This window comes from Ahaetulla prasina, chromosome 1 (genome assembly GCF_028640845.1).
Source record: "Ahaetulla prasina isolate Xishuangbanna chromosome 1, ASM2864084v1, whole genome shotgun sequence".
NCBI classification, from domain to species: Eukaryota; Metazoa; Chordata; class Lepidosauria; order Squamata; family Colubridae; genus Ahaetulla; species Ahaetulla prasina.
In genome coordinates, this window is record NC_080539.1 from 195,710,604 (window position 1) to 195,735,645 (window position 25,042).

A 25,042-nucleotide genomic window follows, 5' to 3' on the forward strand; every position below is an offset into this window, starting at 1 on the left:
CTCTGAAAGGGAATAGAATCCTGTTTTCATGACATTAATAAGTAAATTATTATCTCACTGATCTGAACAGAATTAAAAGCAGGACATGTTATTAGTAAACATATTTCATATGTCCAAATAATATATAAACTACACTAATTGCAAAATTAGTAAGATTTTTTAGTTTTATATAAAAATACCTTATTTTTGATTTATAATTTATATCAACTGATATAAGAGAAATACTTCCTTCTTACTTCCCCACAATACATTCTTTCAGCCCCTAATAACAAACAAACAAAAAAACCTGTTATAAGGAACTGGGTGCAGTGTGTCCATGGGGTAGGGGGAGATTTAAAACAATCAAGATAACAGCTGCAACTAAATAATAGAATTTTTGAGGTGTGTTGCCATCTTGACTTTTTCTATCTCACCCCGGCCCGCCCCCATGTCCTAATGGTGCAGATCAACTGTGAAAGCTGCTTCCATGTGACTAGAGGATGAAGGTTTCCTAGGCCTATTTACTAATTCATACATAGGGAATTGCATTAAAGCAACTGTTTACTATTAAGCTTTTACTGAACCCTTTTCATTAAGCACTCTATCCTAGAAAGAAGTTTTAAATTTCACCCTATTAACAGAAAAATGTATGTGCTCTCTCTGTATCTATCTCTATGTGTGGTATTTTATGTGGAGATACAAAAGTCCTAGATTTCTCTCACCTTCTTTATTTAGCTTAAGGAGAAAAAAATGAGACAGCCATGAACTCGCAAACATTTCCTTTTTAGTTTCAAATTCAGATTCTTGGAAAAGCCACTTGGACTTGTACAGATTAGGTTTTCTTTTTTAAAATTGCATTTTATGTTGGGCCATATCTATCATGCTGCCATTTTGTTAGATATTTTTCAAAATTCTATTTTTTTTCCACTGCCAATTCAAAGAATCAAAATCATTATGTTTACTTTTAGGAATACATAGATAAAGCTACTAAAGTGTGGTATAGAGGCATCAGCTGTATAAATCAACTTATTCTTAAAATACGTAAGTGCTGAAATAACTCATTGCGAAATAGTTCCAGTCAAGGTACAGAGGGATAGATGAGATTATGAAATGAGTATGAGTCTGTGTATGCAAAAGATTTTACATATTTTACCGATTGGAGTTTCTGCCAAGAGGAGGGCTGTCTATCAATAATACTGCTTGATTTAAACTATGCACTCCCAAGATGAAAAAATTAGCCTTGAGATTTGGTTCAAATTTCAGTTTCATACTACTTGGGTGAGTTACATATTTTCACTGATCTTATCAGTTTTCCTTCTGCAAAATGAAATCTTTATTGTGTTCTTGGAATGTAATACAGAATTAATTTCAACATTTGGGAATTGCATTCAGGCTTTCTGGGCCCTACTGAAGCCCTCAAGGTAGCATTTTGTAAATAACTACTCTTTTTAGAGTGACATTTTTGCACTGATCATGTCTACAGCAATTTCACAAGCTTCCTTAGGCTGGAGATCTCTAATTTTAATCTTAGACTGTCTACTGTTGACCTCACTCCATTCTTTAAGAAGTCTGTAAGGGGTGTGCATAAGCGCACTAGCATGCCTACTGTCCCTGTCCTAAAGTTTGCTTTTATTCGCATCCATTTCATATATTCAAATCATGTTTATACTTATATATGTTATCTAATAGGTGCTTGACAAAATTAAATAAATGAATAAACAAATACTATCCAAGGAGTCAGATGCAGTAATTTGCTGCATTACAAAGATGCCTTTCAGATTATGTTGGGTGATATTCTATATTACAACTTTGCACCCTGGTGACATTTCTGAGATTTCTTAAAAAGATACTTGGTCTTTTACAAAATATGGATTTTTTAAAAAGTAAACCACTACTGGAGATCTTGTAGCAGGAACTCAAAAACTAGTGATGTAAGCAGGAAGAAGTGCTATAGCCACTGAAAAAAAGACATGCGGCATTGCTTACTTAAAGCCCCATCCTGTCCCCCCAAGGACAATAGCTGCTACCAGGATGGCACCAGCGATGGAACCTATTATAAGATTGGTGGCGCTAGGACCTGTGACAAAGGATGATGGGAAGAAAGAGATCAGAACCAACCACTTAATTCATTCACATCCAGGGAAATGTAGTAAAACAATTTAAAATAAGTGAGCTATTAAATTATTTGAAAGAAACATTTTCAAACGGGCTAGTTATTTAAAAACTATATGAAGATTTTTTTTTTAAGATAGATGAATTATCTGTCATGCTTCCATATGCAAACTAACACTTCCCTAGAATACTTCTTACTAATGAAACTTTGGAGTTCAGTTTAAACTTATCCAAACATTTATAATGCCACAAATATCTTACAATTTTGCAGTATTCAAACATTTTTAAATAAAAAAGTCAGACAGTATGTTTCTTTACTTGATAGACAACTAACTTTTTAAATTATTGGATGAAGTTTGGAAGAATTTTGAAGAGCAAAAAAGAAAAAGAGCAGCATCAGGAGAAACAGGGAAAAAGTACAAAGACAACTAAAAATAACAAAAAACAATAATAGCTAAATTGGTCCATGAAAATAAGTGCAAAACCTGGAAATTCAATCACCTATGGGTGATAGAAATCAAGTGATAAGTCCTGGGTCTATTCTTTCAAATTTTATTTACATTCCATGTACACCGAAAAATACAAAATACTTTTGTTTAGTGATTTAAGTAAATGTTTTCTGTGGCATTGTAAATCATTGTGTACTTGAATATTTCCATCAAAGCTGACTCTTAAAACAACAAACACCATCACTATTTTACTTCTCAAATGCAATCACAACAAAATGATACATATCTGATTTAATCTTTTGTCTTAGATTCACAGTATAGTCTTTTAAAAAACAAGACATAGATTAGAGATGATTTTGAACATGTGCTACTGCTGTTTAAAAAAATCCATAGTTAAAACTAATGGACATTTAAAAAGAGTTTGTTTCTAAATTTTAAAAAGCAGGATTTTGTGCAAGTGCTATTGGAAACTGTGATTATTTATACTGGAAGCAATTACTTATTTATCCAGTCTTAATGCCTAGAAGCATGCCTGTTCCCCTGCTCACCTGAGAGATAGCTAGTTTTGTTAAGTGTAAATAACAGAAAGGATGGAGTGCCTGAAAGTAGCCCTCCTGCTATTAAAATGAAGATTTTTACAATATGTATTTACAATATGGGAAATTCTGCATGTTCCTTCCTGGCAAGGAATTTTTTATGCCTGGTGTGCTTCTTGGCTTGAAGGTCATCTTTAAACCATCTACCCATAGAAGAGCTTCACTTGAGTCAACCTTGTAGCATTAGGATGAATATCTAATAATGAATTCAAGATATACATTTGCAAACATCTTTTCTTATGAAAATGGTGGCATAAAAATATAGAAAGATTGCTTTGGGCAAATTAGAGAATAACAAATTTGATAATCCAAACTGGATTCCCATCATGCAGCAAGTTAATTCCCTTTGCCAATCAGGGAATTAATCTGCTGGGTGACTACTAGGTTAAAACAGTCAGAATTAGATTCTGACTAATGCAATATAGAAAATCAATCCCTCTAATGAGGGCCATCATACTTTTCTTTCCTACAGATCCTTTATTATAAAGGATCTCCACAAGCATCTTAATATCCAGCCTGATGAAGAATGATAGTTGCCTCATTTAATGATGTTTCAGCTGCAGCGAGATAGAAATTCAATGCTACTGTTATTTAATAAAATTTTACTAAAAAATTGTAATAGTTTGGATTAATAATGAATTTTCTGTAACATGCACATATTTATCATTTCTTAAAACAAAACTGTAGGAAGATCACACACTGATGAAAAAAAAAATAGTAAGCAGTCATTAGTTATGATAGCATCACTACTACAAATAACAAAGCAATTTTGATTTTAAGAAAATCTAATTTTAGATGAATCATCTTTAAGAAAATTAGGATCCTCTCTTTTTCTCTGCAGCCACCAGTGACCACTAAAGCTGTCTCTGCTTTCTTTGATAGCTTAATCTTCCTAACATCAGAAATGCCACCATCAGGTTGAAGAACAGGATGGATGGACAGATGCAGTGTTATGGAAAATGTGGTGTTATCTAAAAAATCTGCTATTCTAGAAATAACAGCAGAATAATTTCTTGATTTTATAAATACAGTTCAGTAAGAAGAATACATAGGAGCATGCATTATTTAATAGGAAATAAAATAAAAAGGATAGCTAATTCTAATGATATTGCTATAAAGAATATCTAATGATGTTCCCATAAAGTTCCTAAATGGTTGTACTTATTTTTAGACAAATATATGGTTGACACATTAATATGTATGTCAAAAATACCCATATTAACTATTTCAAAATGATTCATCTCATTTAATATAAATATTCATAATAGCCTCGATTCAATTTTAGTAACACACACAACAGTTAAGCTCAGATGAGGAGCCCTATGATAATCAAAATAGCCTCTTGCTAGGCCAAGAAAACATACATGATCCTCCCAGCACTGGTGAGAATGCACATCCAATGCATATTTGGATGCTCACTGGCTCTGCATGAAGAAAACTGTTTCCATGTACAGAGCTCCCTTACTCAGCTAAGGTGCAACTGCGCCAAACATTATTGATCCAGGTCAGAGTTTCTTAACCTTAGTCACTTCAAGGTGTCTGGACTTCAAATTTGCTGGCTGAGGTATTTTGGGAGGTGAAGTCCAGACATCTTAAAGTGGCTAAGGTTGAAAAACAGTGATTTGGACAATTCTGCTTTTTAATTATTTAAATCATATACTTTTACTTACTATTCCTCTGAATGTTTCTGGCAATAAACCAAATTATATCAACTACTCTAAGTTACCTATTACACAAATTTTTAAAAGTATAATTTTTTTTGAAATTTTATTTATAATTTAGAGCATTGAAAACATATAAACATTGAATTGTATTAATTATGGTGCTACAAAATTGACAAACTATTGTTTTATGCCCCACATTATCCCAGACAGGAGAGAGTTAAACATTGCATGAGCATATCACACGACACAAATATTCAAATCACATGACAAATACAGTCACCACAGAACACAAAGCTAGTTGGAGTACACAGAGGGATCAGATGCGTACAGTTACCTCACACAGTAGGCACCAAACATAAAACTCTGAAACTAATAAATATGCTTACTCTATTCCCCACCCTGTGCCTCCAAATATCACCCCCAGTGCCAGAATGGTCCCTGCCACTGCACCTATAAGCCTGTTAGTGGCCATGCTCACTGTATAGAGGGAAGAGGGAAGATCTTTTAAAAAGACAGTCATCACATACATAAAGATCTGACAAGAAAAATCATATGGCACCTCAAAATGATATACCATTTTCTGTCATTCACTCTGTAGAAAATTCATTTTAGCAGTTCTAAAAATAATTCAGCATATTTAAGTGCAATTTATTTTAAAAATTGATAAATGTTCTGTAATGCATTCCTGGGTGGAGCTGTAACAAGGAAGATGATAGGCCTGGATTGGCTGCAGTTTTGTAGCTCCTTTGCAGTTTGCACGCACTGCAGAAGATGTACATTGAAATGGTGCTTGTCTTCTCTTTATGCAATCAACTAGAATTCTCCTTTTTCAGGCCCTTAACAGGCCCTTACCTTCAGGCCCTTACCTTCAGGCTAGCTTTACATTAAAAAAAATCTGACAAGAAAGCTGCCTGCTGAAAATAATGAGTGATGCCCACATTCTAAGAACCATCCAAAGAGAGAAGAAAGAGAGGACATTCTGTTCAACTCTCAACTAACCATAAACATATGCACTTATTAATGATGAGGCACAAATCACATCATGTTTAACATAAAATTTATTTACGTTGGTGTAACGTGAATCTGTCCTGATTCTTCAAAACTAAGACTGGCAGCTTCCATAACACTGAATTTTTCTTCCCAATTAGAAACACATAAATGCAAAAGTTTCTAATGTCTAAAATTTTAACTCCACATAAAAATGGATTTCCTTTCCAATCTAGTCTTACATTCTGCACTATTTCTAATAAACCACTGGTATATTCCAATTAGCAACTACTTAGGATTAACGAAAGGAAAGAGAAATATTCTAATCTATTAACCAGAATAATAAAGATTGTTGGTCGTGCATGTTGTGGTTATTTTTATTTATGTTATAAATAAACTTTATAAAAATTAATTTGGAAGATAGGCTATACTGAATATGAATGAAAAGCAATTTGAATTCAGGAGGAAAAATGGGATGTAATATAATACATATCAATATTCAACTGAGGTTCATCCTAACTTTTTATGGGATTAAAATTTCCTTTAGGAATTAGGTTGAAAAATATCCTTCTGAAAGCTCTGAGTTTTTGATGTGTAGAATATCCTTGTTTGATAACATAAAAGTAATGTGAGAAATGGGCTTCTGTCTCTGCGAGATAAATAGCAATATAGGGTGTTTTGCTAATGTCAGATGATGTTTTCCTCCAGATCTCACAGAATCTCACCAATGTTAAAATACCCTCCACCGAGTCAGTTATGGGTCAGTTATGTTATTTTACTAAATAAATACCAAACTGTATTTTAAATTCCCAATGACTCTCTAGCTTCAAACTCACAATGAGATTTATTATCCTATCCACCTGGATTATTTTATTGGGAAAAGTTGTTTAAATATTGATTGTATGAAAATCTCTTGCAGTTCTAACTCTTAATATTACATTTCAAAGTTTATCTTTAAACTTTGACTTTAGAACCTGAAATATGTAAAAGGACTGAAAGAAATGAAGTACGCAAATGCAATGAAAACAACAGGATGATTTGTATATTTTTTGTTATAATAGGTACTTTTGCAAAGTATGACGATTATCTTCAACTTTCAAGGTTTATAAAAATCTCAGAGCTACAGGTATCCTCAACTTATGACCACAAGTGAGCCCAAAATTTCTCTTGTTTAGCAAGAAAGTTGTTAAGTGAGTTTTGCCCCATGTTATGACCTTTCTTGCCACAGTTGTTAAGTGAATCACTGCACTTGTTATTTTAGTTTTTTTTTTTTTAATTTATATCCCGCCCTTCTCCAAAGACTCAGGGCGGCTTACATTGTGTAAGGCAATAGTCTCATCCTATTTGTATATTTTATATACAAAGTCAATTTATTGCCCCCCCCAACAATCTGGGTCCTCATTTTACCTACCTTATAAAGGATGGAAGGCTGAGTCAACCTTGGGCCTTGTGGGACTCGAGCCTGCAGTAATTGTAATTGCAGGCGGCTGTGTGTTAATAACAGGCTGCATTAGCAGCCTGAGCCACTTCCCAGCCCTTGATTGTTAAGTTAACATGATTGTTAAGTTGACTTTGCTTGCCAGAAGTTTGCAAAAGGTGAACACATGACTCTGGGACACTGTAACCGTCATAAATATGAGTCAGTTGCCAAGTGTCCAAATTCTGATTATGTGACTGTGAGGATGCTGAAACAGTTGTAAGTGTGAAAAAGAGTCATAAGTCACTTTTTCAGTGCTTTGTAATTTTGAACGGTTACTAAATGAAGGGTTGTAAATTGAGGACTTACCTGTATTGGTTTACCTAAACAGTCTATTGAAAGCCAACTGAAATAGTTTTACACTTTGAGAATGTTAAAAGTTACAGAGCATAGGGAAAACCTTTTTTTAGGAAATAGTATAACACTGAAAATATTTTTGGTTGTGAAAGGTTTTAAAATAGTCATTAGCTGGTTGGATAGAAAAAGAATATTAAATATTGCAGACTTTTAATGACTAAAATTATCTTTAGATTATGATCCAAATACTAGGGCTAGGATTATATCCTTCCTTATGAATATGTAGGCAGATTTTTTGTTTCCAAATTGAAATTTGGATTATGTAATCCAAATGCAAAATTAGGAAATTTTAAAACTAGGAACTGAAAAAATTGGGAGGCAAAGACATGGCTGTCTTGTATTTCTGTTACACAAATCTTTTCTTTCAAAAGCTTTAATGTTGGCTTTAATGTTCTTTCAATACCAGTTTGTTCCCATTTGCTCTTCATGTCTCCTACTCTAGAAATCCTTATTTTTATCAAGTCTGGGTTTATCCAAAGGAATTTCAAAAGATTTTACAAATCAAATCTTCCTTCAGACCCATTAGAATTCTATTTTCCACAACAAGTTTTTGTTACTTTAGAAGTTAGAAAGGATCATCAAAATATTGTCACAGAAGGACAACCTTAGTAATATTTTCAGTGAATTTTATATCTGGAGGAATGAAATCCTTCTCTCACTAGAAATGGATCTCTGAGATCATCCAGTCCTATATTGCATAATATAGGAGAACGAGTCTTTTATTACTGAAGCTTTCATTTAGGAAAAGGATAAGGCTGGAGAGAGAAAAGAGAAAAGCTACAACTAAGGCTTGCTTTTTGTTATAAAATGACACAATACAGGATTGGAAAAGCCTTAAGACACCCTTGTACCTATTTCTAGAGCTAGTCCCAGGGGTTCTCTAGTTCTGTCTTGTTACCATTTATGAATCTCTGATCAGTTTTACATAATTTCATGAATTTCTAGCTTTTATATTAGCTTTGCTCCTCTTGAAATTTTCATATGTTTACAATCTATCTAGCAATAACATTTCATTCTTTTATTAGGGTAGTCTAAAATTTACATACGTTAAATGCACTAAAACTATATGTAATATATCTATCAGAATTAATTTCTGTATAATGATGAATACAGAGTATAATACCATTCAGAAACCCTGTCCCCCCACTATCAGTAGAATATAATCGATATTCCTTCCCACCTGCTAATTTATGGATTTATGGTGGAATTAAATGGATTCTTACATCTTAGATAGAAAGTATGGGCATAAAAATACAGTAATAAAATTCAAAATCATTCAAGTATTCAAATGATGCCCAGTTTAAAAATGGAAACTGCTACTCAGTCATATCTGAGCATTTTTTCTCAATGTATTAAATTACATAAGATTTTTTAGTTGTGTATTTGGGATCCTATAATGAATTCAAAGAGGCTTTTTTGATTCAGAATATTTAGATCAATAGTCATGCTTCAGTTAAAAAAATCAATTAACAGTAAGTTGCAAAAATAAAAAATAAGTATCTTGGATTTTCCAAATATATATTAATAGCCTGTAACTTTTTTATTAGGTTCATGTTAAACAATCCAAGGCTTAATTTCCTACATATACTTCCAATCCAACTAAATTCAACAGGAGTTCTAAATGTAGAGAACTGTGCTACAAATGACCTCTGAAAGTATCCAAGAATATTAGATTACTTCTATATATACATTATTTTAAATAAGAGTTTTAGGTGTTAAAATATAAAAATGTAATCTTTATTATTATATAAACATACTCATATATTTAAAATGTTACACATTTTGTCAGTCCGATAGGTAGAATTATTATTAGAATTAATTATGATAATATATATTTTCTATATTTTAGGAAAATAACAAAATTCAAAATATTTTCATATAATTGCTTTTTGTGAAATGGCTCCTGAACCATAGATGTAAAACTTGTATACAAAGAAATAAAATATACATAATAGTTTAATAGTTTTCAAATGCTTTGTTACAAATGTTCTTATTAATAATATAATTTTATGGTGGTAAAAGGAACTGAAATCACACAAACCCTTTGGTCCACTTGGTTTCTCTGAGTCATCTTTCCTTCTAGGATCAAACATGCTACAATCTGTACCTGCCCAAGTAGTGTTACAAATGCAGGTGGCTTCATTACTGCACACCTAAAAAAAAAAAGTTGGCATATATTAGTGTATCACTAAAATGGTGTCTTGGAGGAGATGGAGTAGAATAAGGGCTTCTGTTTGGAGAATGTTGCATTGATGTCTTTGGATAGCCACATGCTACCAGAGAAACAAAGTCATCTTATCATCACAGGAGAATCTGACTTGTTTCAGTGTTCCTTCAGAAGCACACATTGCCGAGTTAGCATAGAAATGCACAGCAATGAGCAATTAATAGCTTACAAGTTAAAATGCTTTCATTCTAGAATAAAAAAGAATCTCTGTGTTTTTCTGAAATCACAGCTGAAACTAGGTAAATAAAACTGTTCCACAGCTATGTGCATTTTTGACTGTCTGTACGTAGCCTGAAGAATCACTGTATATTTTCATAAGCAAAAAGGCAAATTATTTTAGGAAAAACATTCTGTCATATCAGAAAATGTAACATTTCAATATGGTTTTAAGTGAAATGTTAACCCATTAACTATTCAGATAATCAAGTAAGAAACAAAAATAACTTATTGTAATAACAAAAAATTAAATGTATATGCTTGCCCAAGTCTCAAAGGATTACCGTAATATCTCACAAATACTGATAGATATTTATAGCTTAGAATTGAAATGAGGGGTCCTGGGTGCTCTATGAGTTTGGTTGTTTTCTTGAAAATCTTTCATTACTCAAACCAGGTAATATCATCAGTGCTCAATGAAGTTAATTAATGTTACCTAGTTCAAGCAATGAAATATTTGCAAGAAAACAACCAAGCTCAGAGAGCATCATGGACATCTCATTTCACAAGTGCTTGGACCCAGGTTCAAGAAATAGGATGGATACTGGTATACTTCCCACTGGCTCAATATTTTTAGTTACTCCAGTGTAAGTATCAAAAAGTGAGCAGAATGGCTGCCATTCTGCAGCTGGGAATATTCTAGCTAGGAAAGGAAGAGGAGATGGTAGTTCAACAAGATCTTCAACAAAAAAGCACCATTCACATGCTACTAAGGAAACATCAAGAGCCAGTTTGGCATAGTAGTAAAGCAGATCTGAAACTAAGAGACCATGAGTTCTAGTCCTGCCTTGGGCACAAAGTAAGCTGGGTGACCTAAGGCCAGCCATTTTCTCTCAGCCCTAGGAAGATGAAATGGCAAACTACTTCTGAAAAACTTTTTCAAGAAAAATGTAGGGACATGTTTCAGGCAGTCTCAAGAAACAGATATTATTAAATGGAAAGGAGGGGAAGGAAACATCATTATTCTTTAGGTTAACAGTTTCACCCAAAGGGTACAATCTATACCCCACAGAGGGGAAAGGGATGAATGATAGGTACCAGATAAAAACCTGTATTTCAACTGAAGACAATCCTTTGCATAAGTATGCCAAACTTGGTTCTGCATGTAACTCTGTTAATTATGATTCTGTACAATATTTTTATTTTATGTCTTTATAGAACAATGTTGTTCTATTCCACGCGTAATAAACAGTAGTAATAAATATCCCAGGAGTAAATAGTAGTAATAGTAGAACAGGGGTGTCAAACTCATATCATCACGGCAGCGTCACATGACGTATCGGGACTTTTTTCCCCTTTGCTAAACCGGGCATGGGCATAGCCAACACATGGCATAACTAGCCCATGGGCTGCGAGTTTGATGTGTATTCATGTGTAAAGATATCCATATAGATTAAAAGTAAGAAAAATGGTTTTCCATGAAATTGGTGTGTCACGTATTTTGCTGACCTGGGACTTACCCCATGTCCCGAACAAACTTTTCCATTAGCATCCATAGGACAGCTGCTTATGTTCAAGGACTGAATAGAGAGGCATCTTCGATCCATACACATCATATTAGGACCACAGGGAGTCCCATCTTCTACATATCCTAAATCTGTTTCATCATCTAAAAGTACATGTGCACAACTACAAGAAGAAGTTTTGAAATGTTACTAGCATTATTAAACTTCATCAGAATAAATAGATGTAAAATATTTATAGCATGCATAACCTAAAAATCCAGGAAGCAAAATAATGATTTTTTTTCACTCTATTTATGGATGTTTGCTGTTTTGGACAATTTTGTGTGTCCAAATAAGAAACATACTAAAATAAAAGAAAAATTAAAATTAATTTGGCAACATTGAAACAACGACATTTCAATTTATCTCAATGAAACAATAGAATAATTTTACATCTTTATTAAACAACCTATTCAGATGCCAGTACAATGAAAAAATCATAAGAAATTAAACTCGACTAATTAAATGTGGTTTTAACTTAATTTATTGAGAAACAATCTGTTTGAATATGCTCAATATTCAAATTTTTAGGTAAACTGAAAAAGTCAGTTTTACACACTGAATCAAATTTTATATACCTGCAGTTTACTACAACACCTTGGTGGAAAAAAGAAGTTGGAATAATTTCTCCCTGAAGGTGACCAATTCGTGGAACCCCATCAAGATTTGCACAAAGCAATAATCCACAGAACACGTCACTGTAAGACAAAGCCAAGATACATAACAAACTATTTTTGGAATGGGAAGAGAAAGACTATTTTGACAAATTAGGAAACTTGCCTCTAGGGAAAAATACAATCCACTGTAGCAGAATTCCAAATGATTTGAATTTTTCTTTCATTTAACGCTACACATTCCCTTCTAGAACGCAAGTTGTCCAAATGCTAAAAATTATCAGGCATTGCTATGGTTTATGAAAGATTACGTTTAAACACTATAAATAAATAAATAAATAAATACAAAAAATAAATAAGCAAGGGCTACAAGCCATTAGAAATTTGAAAAATATGGATAACATAACAAATGAGAAAATGTATTACTATTCCAAGCTGTTATTGAGCTAAAATTTTAAAAGTGCCTTGAATGAGTGTAAAAATGCTTCTCTGTTCTATTTGAGGGTCCTAAAACTTCAGTAGTACCTTCTGTGGGAAGCAAAGGTGTCTGTAATAAAGTCGAAAATCCTGCTCCTGTATCTTTTAGGCCAACAAGCAAGTCAGTTTAAGAACAATTGAATTTAGCATTCTCAAACTTACTGTTTGTGGCAAGGAATCCATTTGTCTCCGTCTTTTCCACAGTTTCCTTTCTGCGTACCTTCTGTATTAAGCTTCTCGTAACAGTGTTTGTGAGACCCTGAAGCCTCTGTGGAGGAAAATGAGGTAATTTCCAATAACGCTCAAAATGGTTTTATTCACTTGGTCCCAATGTTTAATCATGCCAAAAATAATTCTACTACAGTTAGCTATGAACATACTAGGGATGTTTAACATGTTCTCTCTCTCGTGCTAAGAATTTTCTATATTTTTCCAAATGATTTTTTTTTTCTTTTCTGTAATTTTTTCTCTATTTTCTCTTTTTCTTTTCAGTGTTTTATTGCTCACTGTATATTTAAATAAATTAAAAACAAAGAACCAGATACCAGTAGTAATATATTTTATGAGTTTCTTTTTAAAGAATTTCCCTAACAGTTTTCATATGCATAAAAATGTTACTTCTTATGTCTGGGATATAAGATTATAAATAGCTGTATATTGACTACTAAGAACAAGAAGGTAGAAAAACAACAACAACAAAATTTATTTTCCTAATACAATCAGGTTTGGAAGATACTTTTTTTTGTCAAGGACAAAAATCTTAGTAAATCTTGTATGTTTGCAATTTTTTTTTTGATTTGCAGCTAAGAGGGGATTTATTTGGCAATATTTTATGGGGGAGAAGAGATTTTATCCTCTGATTCTGCCAAAGCTCTGGGGAAGATTTCTGCAGAGCAACACAGTTCTTCATTCAGATTCACCCACCCCCATTTTCAAGCATGATACAGCCAAATTACATTGATCCAAATTGGTTTCTGAGAATAAGGCCTGTTCCCCAAAATGCTTGAACACCCAGAGACAATAGAGCAGGGGTGGGTTTCAAAACCCGTCACTACCGGTTCACTTATGGGCGGTTGCGCAACACTTCTGCGCATGCACAGAAGCACCCGGGCGGGTGGGCAGAGCCCACCACCACCGCTGCTACTGGTTTGCCCGAAGCGGGGCAAACTGGTAGCAGCACACCGCTGCAACAGAAGATGATATAAATCACATATATCGAAAGAAAGAGGGAGGGGGGAGGGGAAGGGAGGAAGGGAGAGAGGGGGGGGAGAGAAGCTTTTTAAATATCAAAATAGGACAGGGAGAATTAGTACTAAGTCTGCACATACAAATTCCAAACAAAAGTACATTAAATTACAAATTATTTTTATACAGCCTTCCCTTACAAATTATTTTTATACAGCATTATCTTTTAATTCATTCATAACACAGTAAAAAGCTGATAGAATATGCTAATAAATATTTTTGTATAAATTAACTTACTATTGCCCCAGATGTATTTGCATTGATTATCTCTTGTCTTACACTCTCCACTGTAGCAACGTCCCTAAATAAGAACAAATTGTAGTCAGCATCATACCATTCTTCTTTCTCCATAAAAAGCCAGATATTGGCATGAGCTTTGTCCTTTTTACTAGCAGGGAGCAAAAAAAAAAATTCTAATAATACTGTTTGGCTTGGCTTTCAAGGTAGCTAGGATGCTCAAAATCATTTTCTTTTCACCAGGCTAATAAAATGTTAGTATAACATTATATTTTGCTTCCAGGCAAGATAGGAGATTTGAGTGTTTTCTCTTTAATAAAGAGACATTAGAATATGTGAACAAAAAGCAGTTACGTTGCTTTTTAACCTCGAGCCTGAAACTATACATCCCAAGTTGCAAAGTAGAATTTGAAAGAATGTAAAAGTTGCGGAATAGAATTTCCAGCATAATGAAGTAAACTCAGAGGATATCAAATAGAGCTTAGAGCATTAACCTAGTAACTGCTGAGAAGAAATAACACATGCAGTACCCAGTGAATATTATTTGGATACAATAATTACACAAGGAAATAGCAAAAATAAACTAAAGTCATGAAATTTGCATTACTATTTACTTAAATAGTTCTTATACTTAAAGAAAGCATCTTAAAGCTTAAAGTAGCTAATAACCAAATAATTAAAACAGCATAAGTCATCAAAACAAAAAAGGGGAAAAAAACAACATCCAAAGAATAGTATCACCCATCAAGCAAGAAGGGGAAAAACATACTGGAATAGTGTAAAAAATATTAATAACTTAAGCAGGATCTATGCTGAAGCCCAGAGGGATGCAGTAGCTCAGTGGCTAAGATGCTGAGCTTGTCGATCAAAAGGTCGCCAGTTCAGTGGTAAGAATCCCTATTGCCACATAATGGGGTGAGCTCCCATTACTTGTCCCAGCTTCTGCCAACCTAGCAGTTCGAAAACACGTAAAAATGCAAGTAGAAAAATAGGGACCACCTTCGGACAGCGCTGACTCTTCGGCTTAGAAATGGAGATGAGCACTACCCCCTAGAGTCGGGAACAACTAGCACATATGTGCAAAGGAAACCTTTACCTTTATGCTGAAGCCTTTCTGACAATGATGCACAACATTGGCAGCATGCAACAGGCATCAATAATATACTAAAAGTGACCATAAGGCATATATCTAATAACTGTGGAGGAGGGAAGAGAAGGAGGAAATATCACATTTTGGGTGCCTGATGGGCACTAGGTTTTATGGCTCCAAATGCTACATATTGTCCCCTTTATTTTTAAACCAAAATTTCCGAACAATTGTTTATTCAGTCTTACATATCTGATAGTTTGAGAGAAAAAAATCCCTTCCTCCAGCCTGCTCCTATAACTCTTGTGAGCATCCCTGAGTGACATCCTGTGAAGTGAAATTGAGAATATTGCAACTTCCAAAAATACTGTCCTGATATAGACTTATAGGCTAAGCTCTTGCAGGCTCAGGTTTTAACTTACCTGATTTGAATCACAAGCAAATCCATCTTGCTTATGAAGATTCGGTGGACACTGAAAGGCAAAGTATTTTTTTATTTTAAAAACAGTGGAATTATCCCTTAGAATTTACTTGCATTTTCTGTTCACATAGGGTTTTGATGGGTGGTGACACATCTACACATTGATAGACAGTTATCTAAAACACAGATGATATCTGACTAAAGCTCATTTTCTAACAAAAGCAGGAAAAGTGCAGATATTCTGAACTGAGCTTGGTCACACTAATGCCTTTACAGTTCTGAAATCCTGTAGTACCATAGGAGATTTATCAGCCAGCAGGGTTAAATCCTTCTGCAATGGACATAACAAGGAGAGTTTCGTAACCTAAAAGTTTGTTGATTTAAAAATGTTTCTGTAGCTACCATTGTATCATTTTGTACCATGTAGCTTCAATTATTGTTTTTCTTTGTTTTAGATCATATATAGCAATAGCAGCAGCACTTAGACTTACCTATACCACTCCATAATGCTTTACAGCCCTCTCTAAGAAGTTTACAGAGTCAGCATATTGCCCCTAACAATCTGGGTCCTCATTTTACCAATCTTGGAAAGATGGAAGGCTGAGTCAACCTTGAGCTGGTCAGGACTGAACTCCTGCTACGGGCAGAATTAGCCTGCAGTTCTGCATTCTAACCACTGCACTACCATCACTCTTATCAACATATCTTTCAGACAGCCTGGCTTTGGTAACCACCTCCTGATTAGGCTACTATGTTTACTTTACAGAGATCTGCCTTTAGAGCCACCCCAGGAAATTCTGTTGTTCTAATAATAATTTTATCAAATTATTTCAGTGTTGAATAGATTAATAGCCAATTTAGGATTTCTGCATAACTTATCTAGAACTTACTTAAGATAACTTTGGAGGTCCTTTCTGTAAGCCATTAGCAAATATAATTGTATAGGTAGTTACTAGCAAGGATTGTACTTACAGATATCACTCTAGGGAAGACTATAATTAAAAAGGCACCTGCTGGTACTCTTTGATCCCTTTTTCAGTGAAACCTGGCCCTATTAAATAATTACACATCTTATTTGAGTTCTGAGGATTTTGTCATGTTTTATTTTGTTAGAAAGAGTCTTTAATTAAGCCACATCTTACTACTGATACATTTTAATCATATTTTATTCCCATCCAGACAGCACATCTGAATGATGATTGGTCATGTAAACATGATGAGTATGTACATAATAGCTTCTGTATTTAGATGATTACTTAATTTGATTAAATTTCTGGAAGAGATGTCCATTTTAAAAATGCTTAATTATGTTAAACGTGAGTTAAACTACAAATGTAATATCAAAATAGGAACATTTCTTACAAAACATTGCCTGATAAGGCATATGTCTTTTTCGACAGAATAACTGTGTTTATTTGAAGAGAAATGTATACATATTAAATAGAAGAATACTGTACTTTAATTCTTTTAAAGCCTTTCTTAAAGAGAGAGCTCAATATATATACACACTGAAATCAACAATCTGAATGAAAGCTCTTTGCTGAGATCCCAAATTGCTTTTCCACAAATGGGAGGATTCTTTCTACTCAAAACAGGTCTACATTGTACTGTGCCAATTTTTGTTTATTCCTGCTTCATCCTGCAACTTTTACTGCCATAGCTTTCTGGAACAAATTTTGGAGGAGTGGGCAGAAAAAAGAAGAGGCAAAAATTCCCCCTTCTGTCCTTGTAATTGTCTTATGTTCCTTCCACAAGAATTCATAATCCCAAGCATTAAAGAAAATATATTCTAAATCTTTTGGGAGCATGTGCATCAGTACAGTTTAGATTTTAGACATAGAAAGTAATTTTTTTCCCAACTTTCTCAAAATCAAATTTTGGTCCTAGGTGAAATAACTTTAGTATTGTTACACAAGTGAAAAGGCAGGAGATCACCTGACTGATAAATCAATATTTATCATTTATTAATATTATAATATTTAGCGTGCATAAGAGCACCAGCGTGCCTACCGTCCCTATCCTAATGTTCCCTTTAATTGTATTCATTTTATGTATTCAATTCATGCTTATACTTAGATATTATCTAATACATACTCAATAAATAAATAAGTAAGTAAATAAATAAATAAATAAATAACATATTCAAAATACATTATGGTATTACCTGGCCAGAGTCACCAGTACAGATTTCTGTAATATCACATTCATTCACTGCATAGCGACACTCAAAGCCTCGTGGAAAAAACTGAAAGTCAAGAGATTTTCAGTTAAAAAACAGTCAAGGAACAACCCAGCATCTAAGACTTTAAAAAAAAAATCCTAACCTTTTACTGGGTGAAAAAAATCATAGATAAGTATCATTTTCACTCATTGGAAGGAAAGCAACTGGGTGGGAGGGGGAATAATATGGTTTTCAGTGGACAGAGTTAAGTTGTGGAACCTCTCTGCCCAAGATCCTTTGTTTCTAATAGTGGTTCTGTTTTTTTATTTTTATCTTATGTAATTACATTGTCTAATTCAGTACCACTTAATAAAGATGCAATTAAAATAACTTACAAGGCAGGTTTCATTACAACATGGACCATCACTGCAATGAGCTCCATTAGAAAGGGAACATTTTTTACAGCACTCTGCATGGCAGTCCTAAAAAAGCATACTGTATATTAATTATTATTTATTTATTTGGCATACAGCATATCATACATGGACTACAACATATATTAACATTTCACCTAGATTAGTAAAACACAATAAAATATGTATTTTATGTTCAAATGCCAATGTCTAGGCTATCTAACCATTTAAACACAGTATGGTTTAAATATATATATATATATATATATAAAACGAGACACTGAACCGGTATATGTCCTCAGCTTACAGCCACTCATGATGTGATCTAGAGTTTGATGTGGGGTGTGAAGCTAGTTCGCCTCCTTGTGGTGCACCCTGGATATTGCCACAACGTGAATTAAACAAATTAGCAACTGCTGGTAGTCAGACCACTAGATCATCCTGGCTGTCAAAATATATGGCAACGAGAACAAAAACAAAAAATGGAACTTTTCAGTCCCAAATGACAAGAGAGTTCGGGAATATTATTTGAATTTGCCAAATCAATATTGATCAGCAGATCCAAGAGCCAATATGTTTCCAAACTTTTATTGGACAATAAGATATTAATTATAAATAATAATGATAAAAGTTGAACGAAAAAATTCAGTGATTCACCTCTGCTGACCGAACTTTATGTGCAAAATGGAGAAGGGGTGAGTCCTTTCCCTAGGATCTTAGAGTGCACTTTTAGAGTATATTGTTAAGTGGTAGAAGATCCTCCAGAACAAAGTGTGAAATTGCACCAGTGGTTACAGTGGAAAAAGAGCATAGAAAGCAGTGGTCCATGGATAGATGTCTACATTTGATTCCTTGTTTATAGATACACATTTGCAAAATCAGTGACACGTTTCCTTATTAAAATGTATTGCTTTATTAGAATTCTACCTTGCCACAATCTAACATACTTCTCAGGGCTTGAAATTGATAATATCTCTCTACTGAATACAGGTAGTCTTTGACTTCCAACAATTTGTTTAGTGACCATTCAAAGTTACAATGGCACAATTTTTTTTTTATTTATAACAGTTTTTCACACTTATCACCATTGCAACATCCCCATAGTGATATGATCAAAATTCAGATGCTTGGGAACTGACTCATATTTATGATGGTTGCAGTCACTCCTGGGGTCATGTGATCACCTTTTGTGACTTTCTGACAAGCAAAGTCAACGGGGAAGCCAAGTTCTATTAACAATCATGTTACTAATCTAACAATTGCAACGATTCACTTAACAACTGTGGCAAAAAAGGTTATAAAGTGGGACAAAACTCAGTTAACAGATGTCTTGCTTAGCAACAGACATTTTTGGGCTCAATTGTGGTTGTAAGTTGAGGACTACTTGTAATATCATATCAACATCCACCTAGTATAAGTTATGTTATGTGCCAAATATATTATAGAATGTCGAACCAAAATAATTAATATAATAAATAAAATTTAAAATACTGATTGTTTTTCTGAAGGGGATTTCAGAATCCTCTCAGCTCACACTGCAAGATTATAATTTTAATATTGGAACATGCCACTAAGTTAAAACATAGATCTGATTAATTAGGAAAGAAATGTAAAGTAAGAAAGAATGCAAATTAGAATTAACATTCTGCTCAGCCTTATACCAAGCAAAAGAGAACTCTCCAAATGAGAGTTCTGATGATTTCCACTCCTGCTCAGATGATCTCAAAGGGAGTGGGTGCAGGAATAGAAGAACTCAAAAACCTCTTCCATCGCTTCCTTCTTTATTATTTTATGCCGCATGAAAATGAACAGCACCTTCTCAGTAATTATCTACTTTTAAACTTTCATTTTAAGATGAAAATAGTACCGTTTGGATACCACAGTCGCAGTCTTCACCTGGTTCCACATACCCATTTCCACATTCAGTGGCATCAAACAACTGGAAAGAACCACACATTTAAGAAAAAATGTTATGATCTAACTATCATTAAAAGATTCAGGTATATATTTAAGTGCTGAATACTTATGCATTACTGTTCTGAAGCTGATTATTAAAAATGAACATCAGATTTCTGCTGGAGGTTTTTCTCAGAAGTAATTTAATATAGAGCAAAACTTCAGAGGAGCTAGAACTTATTCCTCTCGCTATATTTATCTGGCTCTACCATTTTCTGGTCTTTGGATGGATTGGTCATCCAACTAGATGTTGAGTAAAGATAGTAATATCTATCTTAAAAGGAGTTAGGAATGTGGTCCAGTTACTTCTGTGATTCTTTTCCTTACTGTATCTAATTATTGAATAAATAGCACTGATATCCAATCTAAATAGCCATTTTTCCCTCTTTCCTGCAATTTCCCAAAGCCAGGAGTACTTTCATGTAATAAAAATAGGAATATCGAAGTAAGAATGCCTCTAAAAGCTTAAACACCTGCTGAAAGAGGAAGTTGTTAGTTTAAGTGGTTTCTCAAAGATGAGAGTATTGGAGGTTAAGTATGTCCAGTGAATGCTCTTGAACCCAAACCAAAGACATCTTGTCCTTTGAGAATAAAGCATAATTCCTGAAAACCCTCTTACTTCCTAGATATAATTGCATGGTTGGTTCAGTTTTACATCTATTACAAAGTGAAATTTCTCTGATAAGTGAGAATAAGACTACCGGGGAAATATTCTTCCTCTATACCCGTGATGGCAAACCTATGGCATGCATGCCAGAAATGGCACGCAGTGCACTCTCTGATGGCATGCAAGCCATCACCCCAGTTCAGCTCCATTTATTTATTTATTTATTTTATTTATTATTAAATTTCTATACCGCCCTTCTCCTGAAGGACTCAGGGCGGTGTACAGCCATTGTGCATGCACATGCGCCTCCTGCCGGCCAGCTGGTCTTCGGGTCTCTGCCACACATGCCCAGGAGGCGGGGCACCTGAACGGGGCCACATGCGCATGTACGGGGGGCATGCATGGGTGGCAGGGTGCATGCACGGGGCTGCGGGGCATTGCATTTAGGAGTTCGGGCACCACAATTTGGGTACTTGGTTCAGAAAAGGTTAGCCATCACTGCTCTATACCTTGTATTATTTTTACTTATGAAAGACTATGAATTTGACTGAATTGAGAGACAGCTCATCCCTAAATGATACTAAACTTAATGCACAGATTAATACAAAGGTAAATAACAGCAGATTTGTGAGGCTAAGATTTTAATCATTCCTCTCATGATTGTTCTTTTTAGTTAGAAATGTTAAAAGACTGGATTCTATCACACTAACATTAATTCAAAGTCTATACCAGGGGTCTCCAGCCTTGGCAACTTTAAGCCTGGAGAACTTCAACTCCCAGAATTCTGGGAGTTGAAGTCCTCCAGGCTTAAAGTTGCCAGGGTTGGAGATCCCTGGTCTATACCAGTAGGTCGGTTTGCAATTCTGAGAGCTTTATAGTTCCCACAGGGAAATATTTACCCACTCACAAAAGGAGCATTATGACAGTCAAACACAAAAGAGAATATGAGCATGGAGTTTGGACAGTATAAGAGATATCGACTTATTCCTCATCCTTTAGGTTAAAGGATTAAATCACAAAACATGTAATGGTCTTAACCAGTGTTAACACATTTGTCAATCATAGATACATATTCATTGTATTCTATCATCACAAATGAAGTTTATCACACAAAGTCAAATTCCCACTCAAATGTGGGTCTCACTGTAACTTAAACCACAGTGTTGTTGTGAGGTTAAAATCCTGGGGTGAGGAAGAAACCACTTGAAGGTCCTAAACTAAGTTGAAATACAAATGAAATTTATTCTTTTTGTTTTCTGTTATTATGCTAAACCTAGGTGTAAGTTAGACGAGGTAGTAGTTTTTGACTTAGGACCATTTATTTAATGACAGTTTGTAGTTATGATGGCACTGAAGAAAGTAACTTATGATTGCTTCCTTGCACTTACAACCATCGCAGCATCCTTATAGTCATGTGATCAAAATTTGGGTGCTTGACAACATGCATATACTCATGATAGTTGCAGCATCTCAGGGTGACGTAATTGCCATTTGCGACTTTCCCAGGGAGCATGCAAAGTCAATAGGGGCAACCAGATTCACTTAATGATTACATGGTTTGCTTAACAACAGTACAGTTTGATTAACAACTGTAGCAAAAATCAGGTGTGACTCAATGTGACCAGAAATTAGTAACAGAAGTTCTTGTCCCAATTGTGGCCATATGTTGAGAACTACCTATAGTATGCAAGAAGAGATGACATTTCCCCCCTTCTTTCCTCCATTTCCTTCCCAATCCACTCAAAATGTACCATCACCAAGTTTGCTACCTTCCTTATAAAGGATTATGAGGGGTGTACCTTTGTAGGCCTGTTAAAAAGACAAAAACCTCCTCCTCGGAGTAAAAAATCTCTGTATTCTGCAATGCTGCACTTTGAGAATTTTCTGGGGTGATAGACACTGAAACAAAACAACAGCAAAATGTTAGAAAAATGGTTCATAGCACAGCCATAAAGAAATATCTAGGTTTTTTTGGAAAGCAAATAAATCAGTACAGAAGTATACATTTGCAGCAGATATTAATAATTCAATTCAATTTTTTAAACCAGCCTTTTCATATTTTACACAGATTTTTGCTGGTACTCTATTTCAGACAAAAGAGGAACACTACGTTTAGTCAAACTGGATTAAGCTTCTCACTCCCTATCTGAAAGGATGCTTTTTTGACCAAACATAAATATTTGTAATCTTTATTTAGAGTTTTGTTTTGGCACTTTGAAAAACAATTGAATTGTCTACATTTTTCTGTGCAAGCTGGCAAACCATAACTGGAATATTCTGTATTTTGGACTGACTTTGAAGATATTTTGGAAATACTGTTTTCTATAGAATTCAGTCATCATGAAATTTGTAGACACAACTGAGCAATAATATTTTACCAATTCAATGTCATTTTATTTTGTTCTCAATTTATTTCAAGGACAAATTTAAAATGCTTCTTGTAATGATCAATGTCCTATCTGGAAAGACCAAATTTGTACCACCAGAAATAATAAATTTTTAAGTCATCCATACCTATGACTTTTCTCCTCCAAGTATTTAAATTGGCCTCAGCTATTTTAAACAAGGCTCTTTCACAGAGCTCTTTAAAACAAGTCACAGAAAATTTGGAGTCTGTCATTTGAAAAGTAATCTTACAACCCCCCCTCCCATTTTTAGTGTAATTGCTTTTATCTATTACTGAAGCTCCATTTTTGAGGAAATAAAACAGCTTACTTTCAAGTTCTAATTATCATTTCTTTTTTCATTGAGTTTATACAAATCAGAATAGAGAAATACACAAGTGAACATTTAGAAATTTTCATCAAACAAATCAATATGCAATTGAATTCACTTAACCCAGTAGTGTGATTGATATCACAGAGAGACAAATGGTAGCATAAGGCGTTATGCACTACAATAACCAAGTGGGGAAAAAAACAATTTATGTAATCTGACATGTTCTGATTTAAACTTGGTTTTTTTTTAACTTTTAAAATTATACACATTTTCTATGACCCTCTCAAATTTCTTGTCATGAAAAGGTAAGAAAAATAAGAAAAACAGGCAAGACTTTAAAGTCAAAAATTATCTGACTTTTTTTACAAACAATTATTTGTAAAATAAATTTACATGCATAGGGTTTTTTTTGTAGAGGTTTTAAAAAATTGATTGAAATAATTTTTCCCCTCTATGGTAACAGAAAACAATAACATGAATAAGTGTTTCTTCTTATGAACTACATTATTTTTTAATTTGGCCTGAGCAAAATGTAAACAATAATTGAACTGTGTAAAATAATTAATTATCACTACAAACCCTGTTTCCTCCATGATGCATCCACCCCAGGATTCTGTACAATCACATCCTTCTTAAATTACATAAACGAAAGAGAGAGGGGGAGGAAGGGAGGGGGGGGAAGAGAATAAAATTAGTTGACAATATGTACAACAAAATACACAATAGAGAACAAAAACAGTAAGTACAATATTTTCACTCTTCACATCTTTGCATTTTGAATAATATATCTGATAAGCATAAAGGAATTCCACATTCACATCTGAAAGACTGCAATGAGTAAACTAATCTCTTCCCAACAAAGAAAAAATTAAGACACTATACATATGTGTGTGAATAGACATGCATGATTGATTAAATGATTATGTACCATCAAATTATTTTTGACTTCTAGTGACTAAATAGGTAAATTGTCTCCATGAGCATGCATGACCAAAAACGTTACATGGGCAGAGAAATCTAGTTGCTTGAATTGACTTAAAAGATCCTTAGACAACAAGATAGTTAACTCTATTTAGAGAATATAAAACAAACATTTAGTTTGATACTAGGAGACTTAGCACATACTTGGTTTTCTGGATGCTGGCTCCCACTGTATTCCTAGATTCTGAGCCAAGCTTTGGGACAATTCTTGTGCTATTGCCCAGGAAAGCCCATACTATTAGAAAAAAATATCAACCTCAATTAAATTAGGGTGAAAAAAAGAGGTAAATGCAGATTATTATAAATTTAACATAAAGCTTCCATCACAAGATCCTGTAGACATTTTTATCTTGTTTTCTTTTACTTTATTTTTAATGTGTTTCTGTTTGGAATTCTGGTCAGTGACCATAAATAAACATTATATTCTTTTATATATAACCTAAGCTAGATACTAACATTTCTGTGGAAATATCTTACTAATTTAAACAGAGTTTATTTCTAAGTACATGCAACACTGATTTCTGTTAGTATACAACAATTGCATGTTTTTCTTGAA

At 34.0% G+C, this 25,042-nt stretch overlaps 1 protein-coding gene across 5 annotated transcripts in view; it reads right to left on the reverse strand.

The window, feature by feature from the left end:
- ADAM23 (ADAM metallopeptidase domain 23) overlaps window positions 1-25,042 on the reverse strand; it is a 127,387-nt gene that overhangs the window by 55,451 nt on the left and 46,894 nt on the right. For 3 of the 5 annotated variants that reach the window (XR_009155479.1, XR_009155478.1, XM_058186330.1), the window contains exons 13-25: window positions 24,631-24,721; window positions 24,085-24,136; window positions 22,587-22,686; window positions 20,092-20,163; window positions 18,207-18,293; window positions 17,815-17,895; window positions 15,652-15,702; window positions 14,143-14,206; window positions 12,823-12,928; window positions 12,148-12,267; window positions 11,525-11,693; window positions 9,663-9,774; window positions 1,966-2,056 (exon numbers count right to left, since the gene is read on the reverse strand). Coding sequence is in view for 3 of the 5 variants with exons in the window: in XM_058186330.1 (XP_058042313.1) it covers window positions 1,966-2,056; window positions 9,663-9,774; window positions 11,525-11,693; window positions 12,148-12,267; window positions 12,823-12,928; window positions 14,143-14,206; window positions 15,652-15,702; window positions 17,815-17,895; window positions 18,207-18,293; window positions 20,092-20,163; window positions 22,587-22,686; window positions 24,085-24,136; window positions 24,631-24,721 (1,196 nt within the window). In the remaining 2 variants the exon portion in view is untranslated. The remainder of the gene's footprint in view (window positions 1-1,965; window positions 2,057-9,662; window positions 9,775-11,524; window positions 11,694-12,147; window positions 12,268-12,822; window positions 12,929-14,142; window positions 14,207-15,651; window positions 15,703-17,814; window positions 17,896-18,206; window positions 18,294-20,091; window positions 20,164-22,586; window positions 22,687-24,084; window positions 24,137-24,630; window positions 24,722-25,042) is intronic. The other 2 variants (XM_058186321.1, XM_058186344.1) reach the window with 1 other exon arrangement.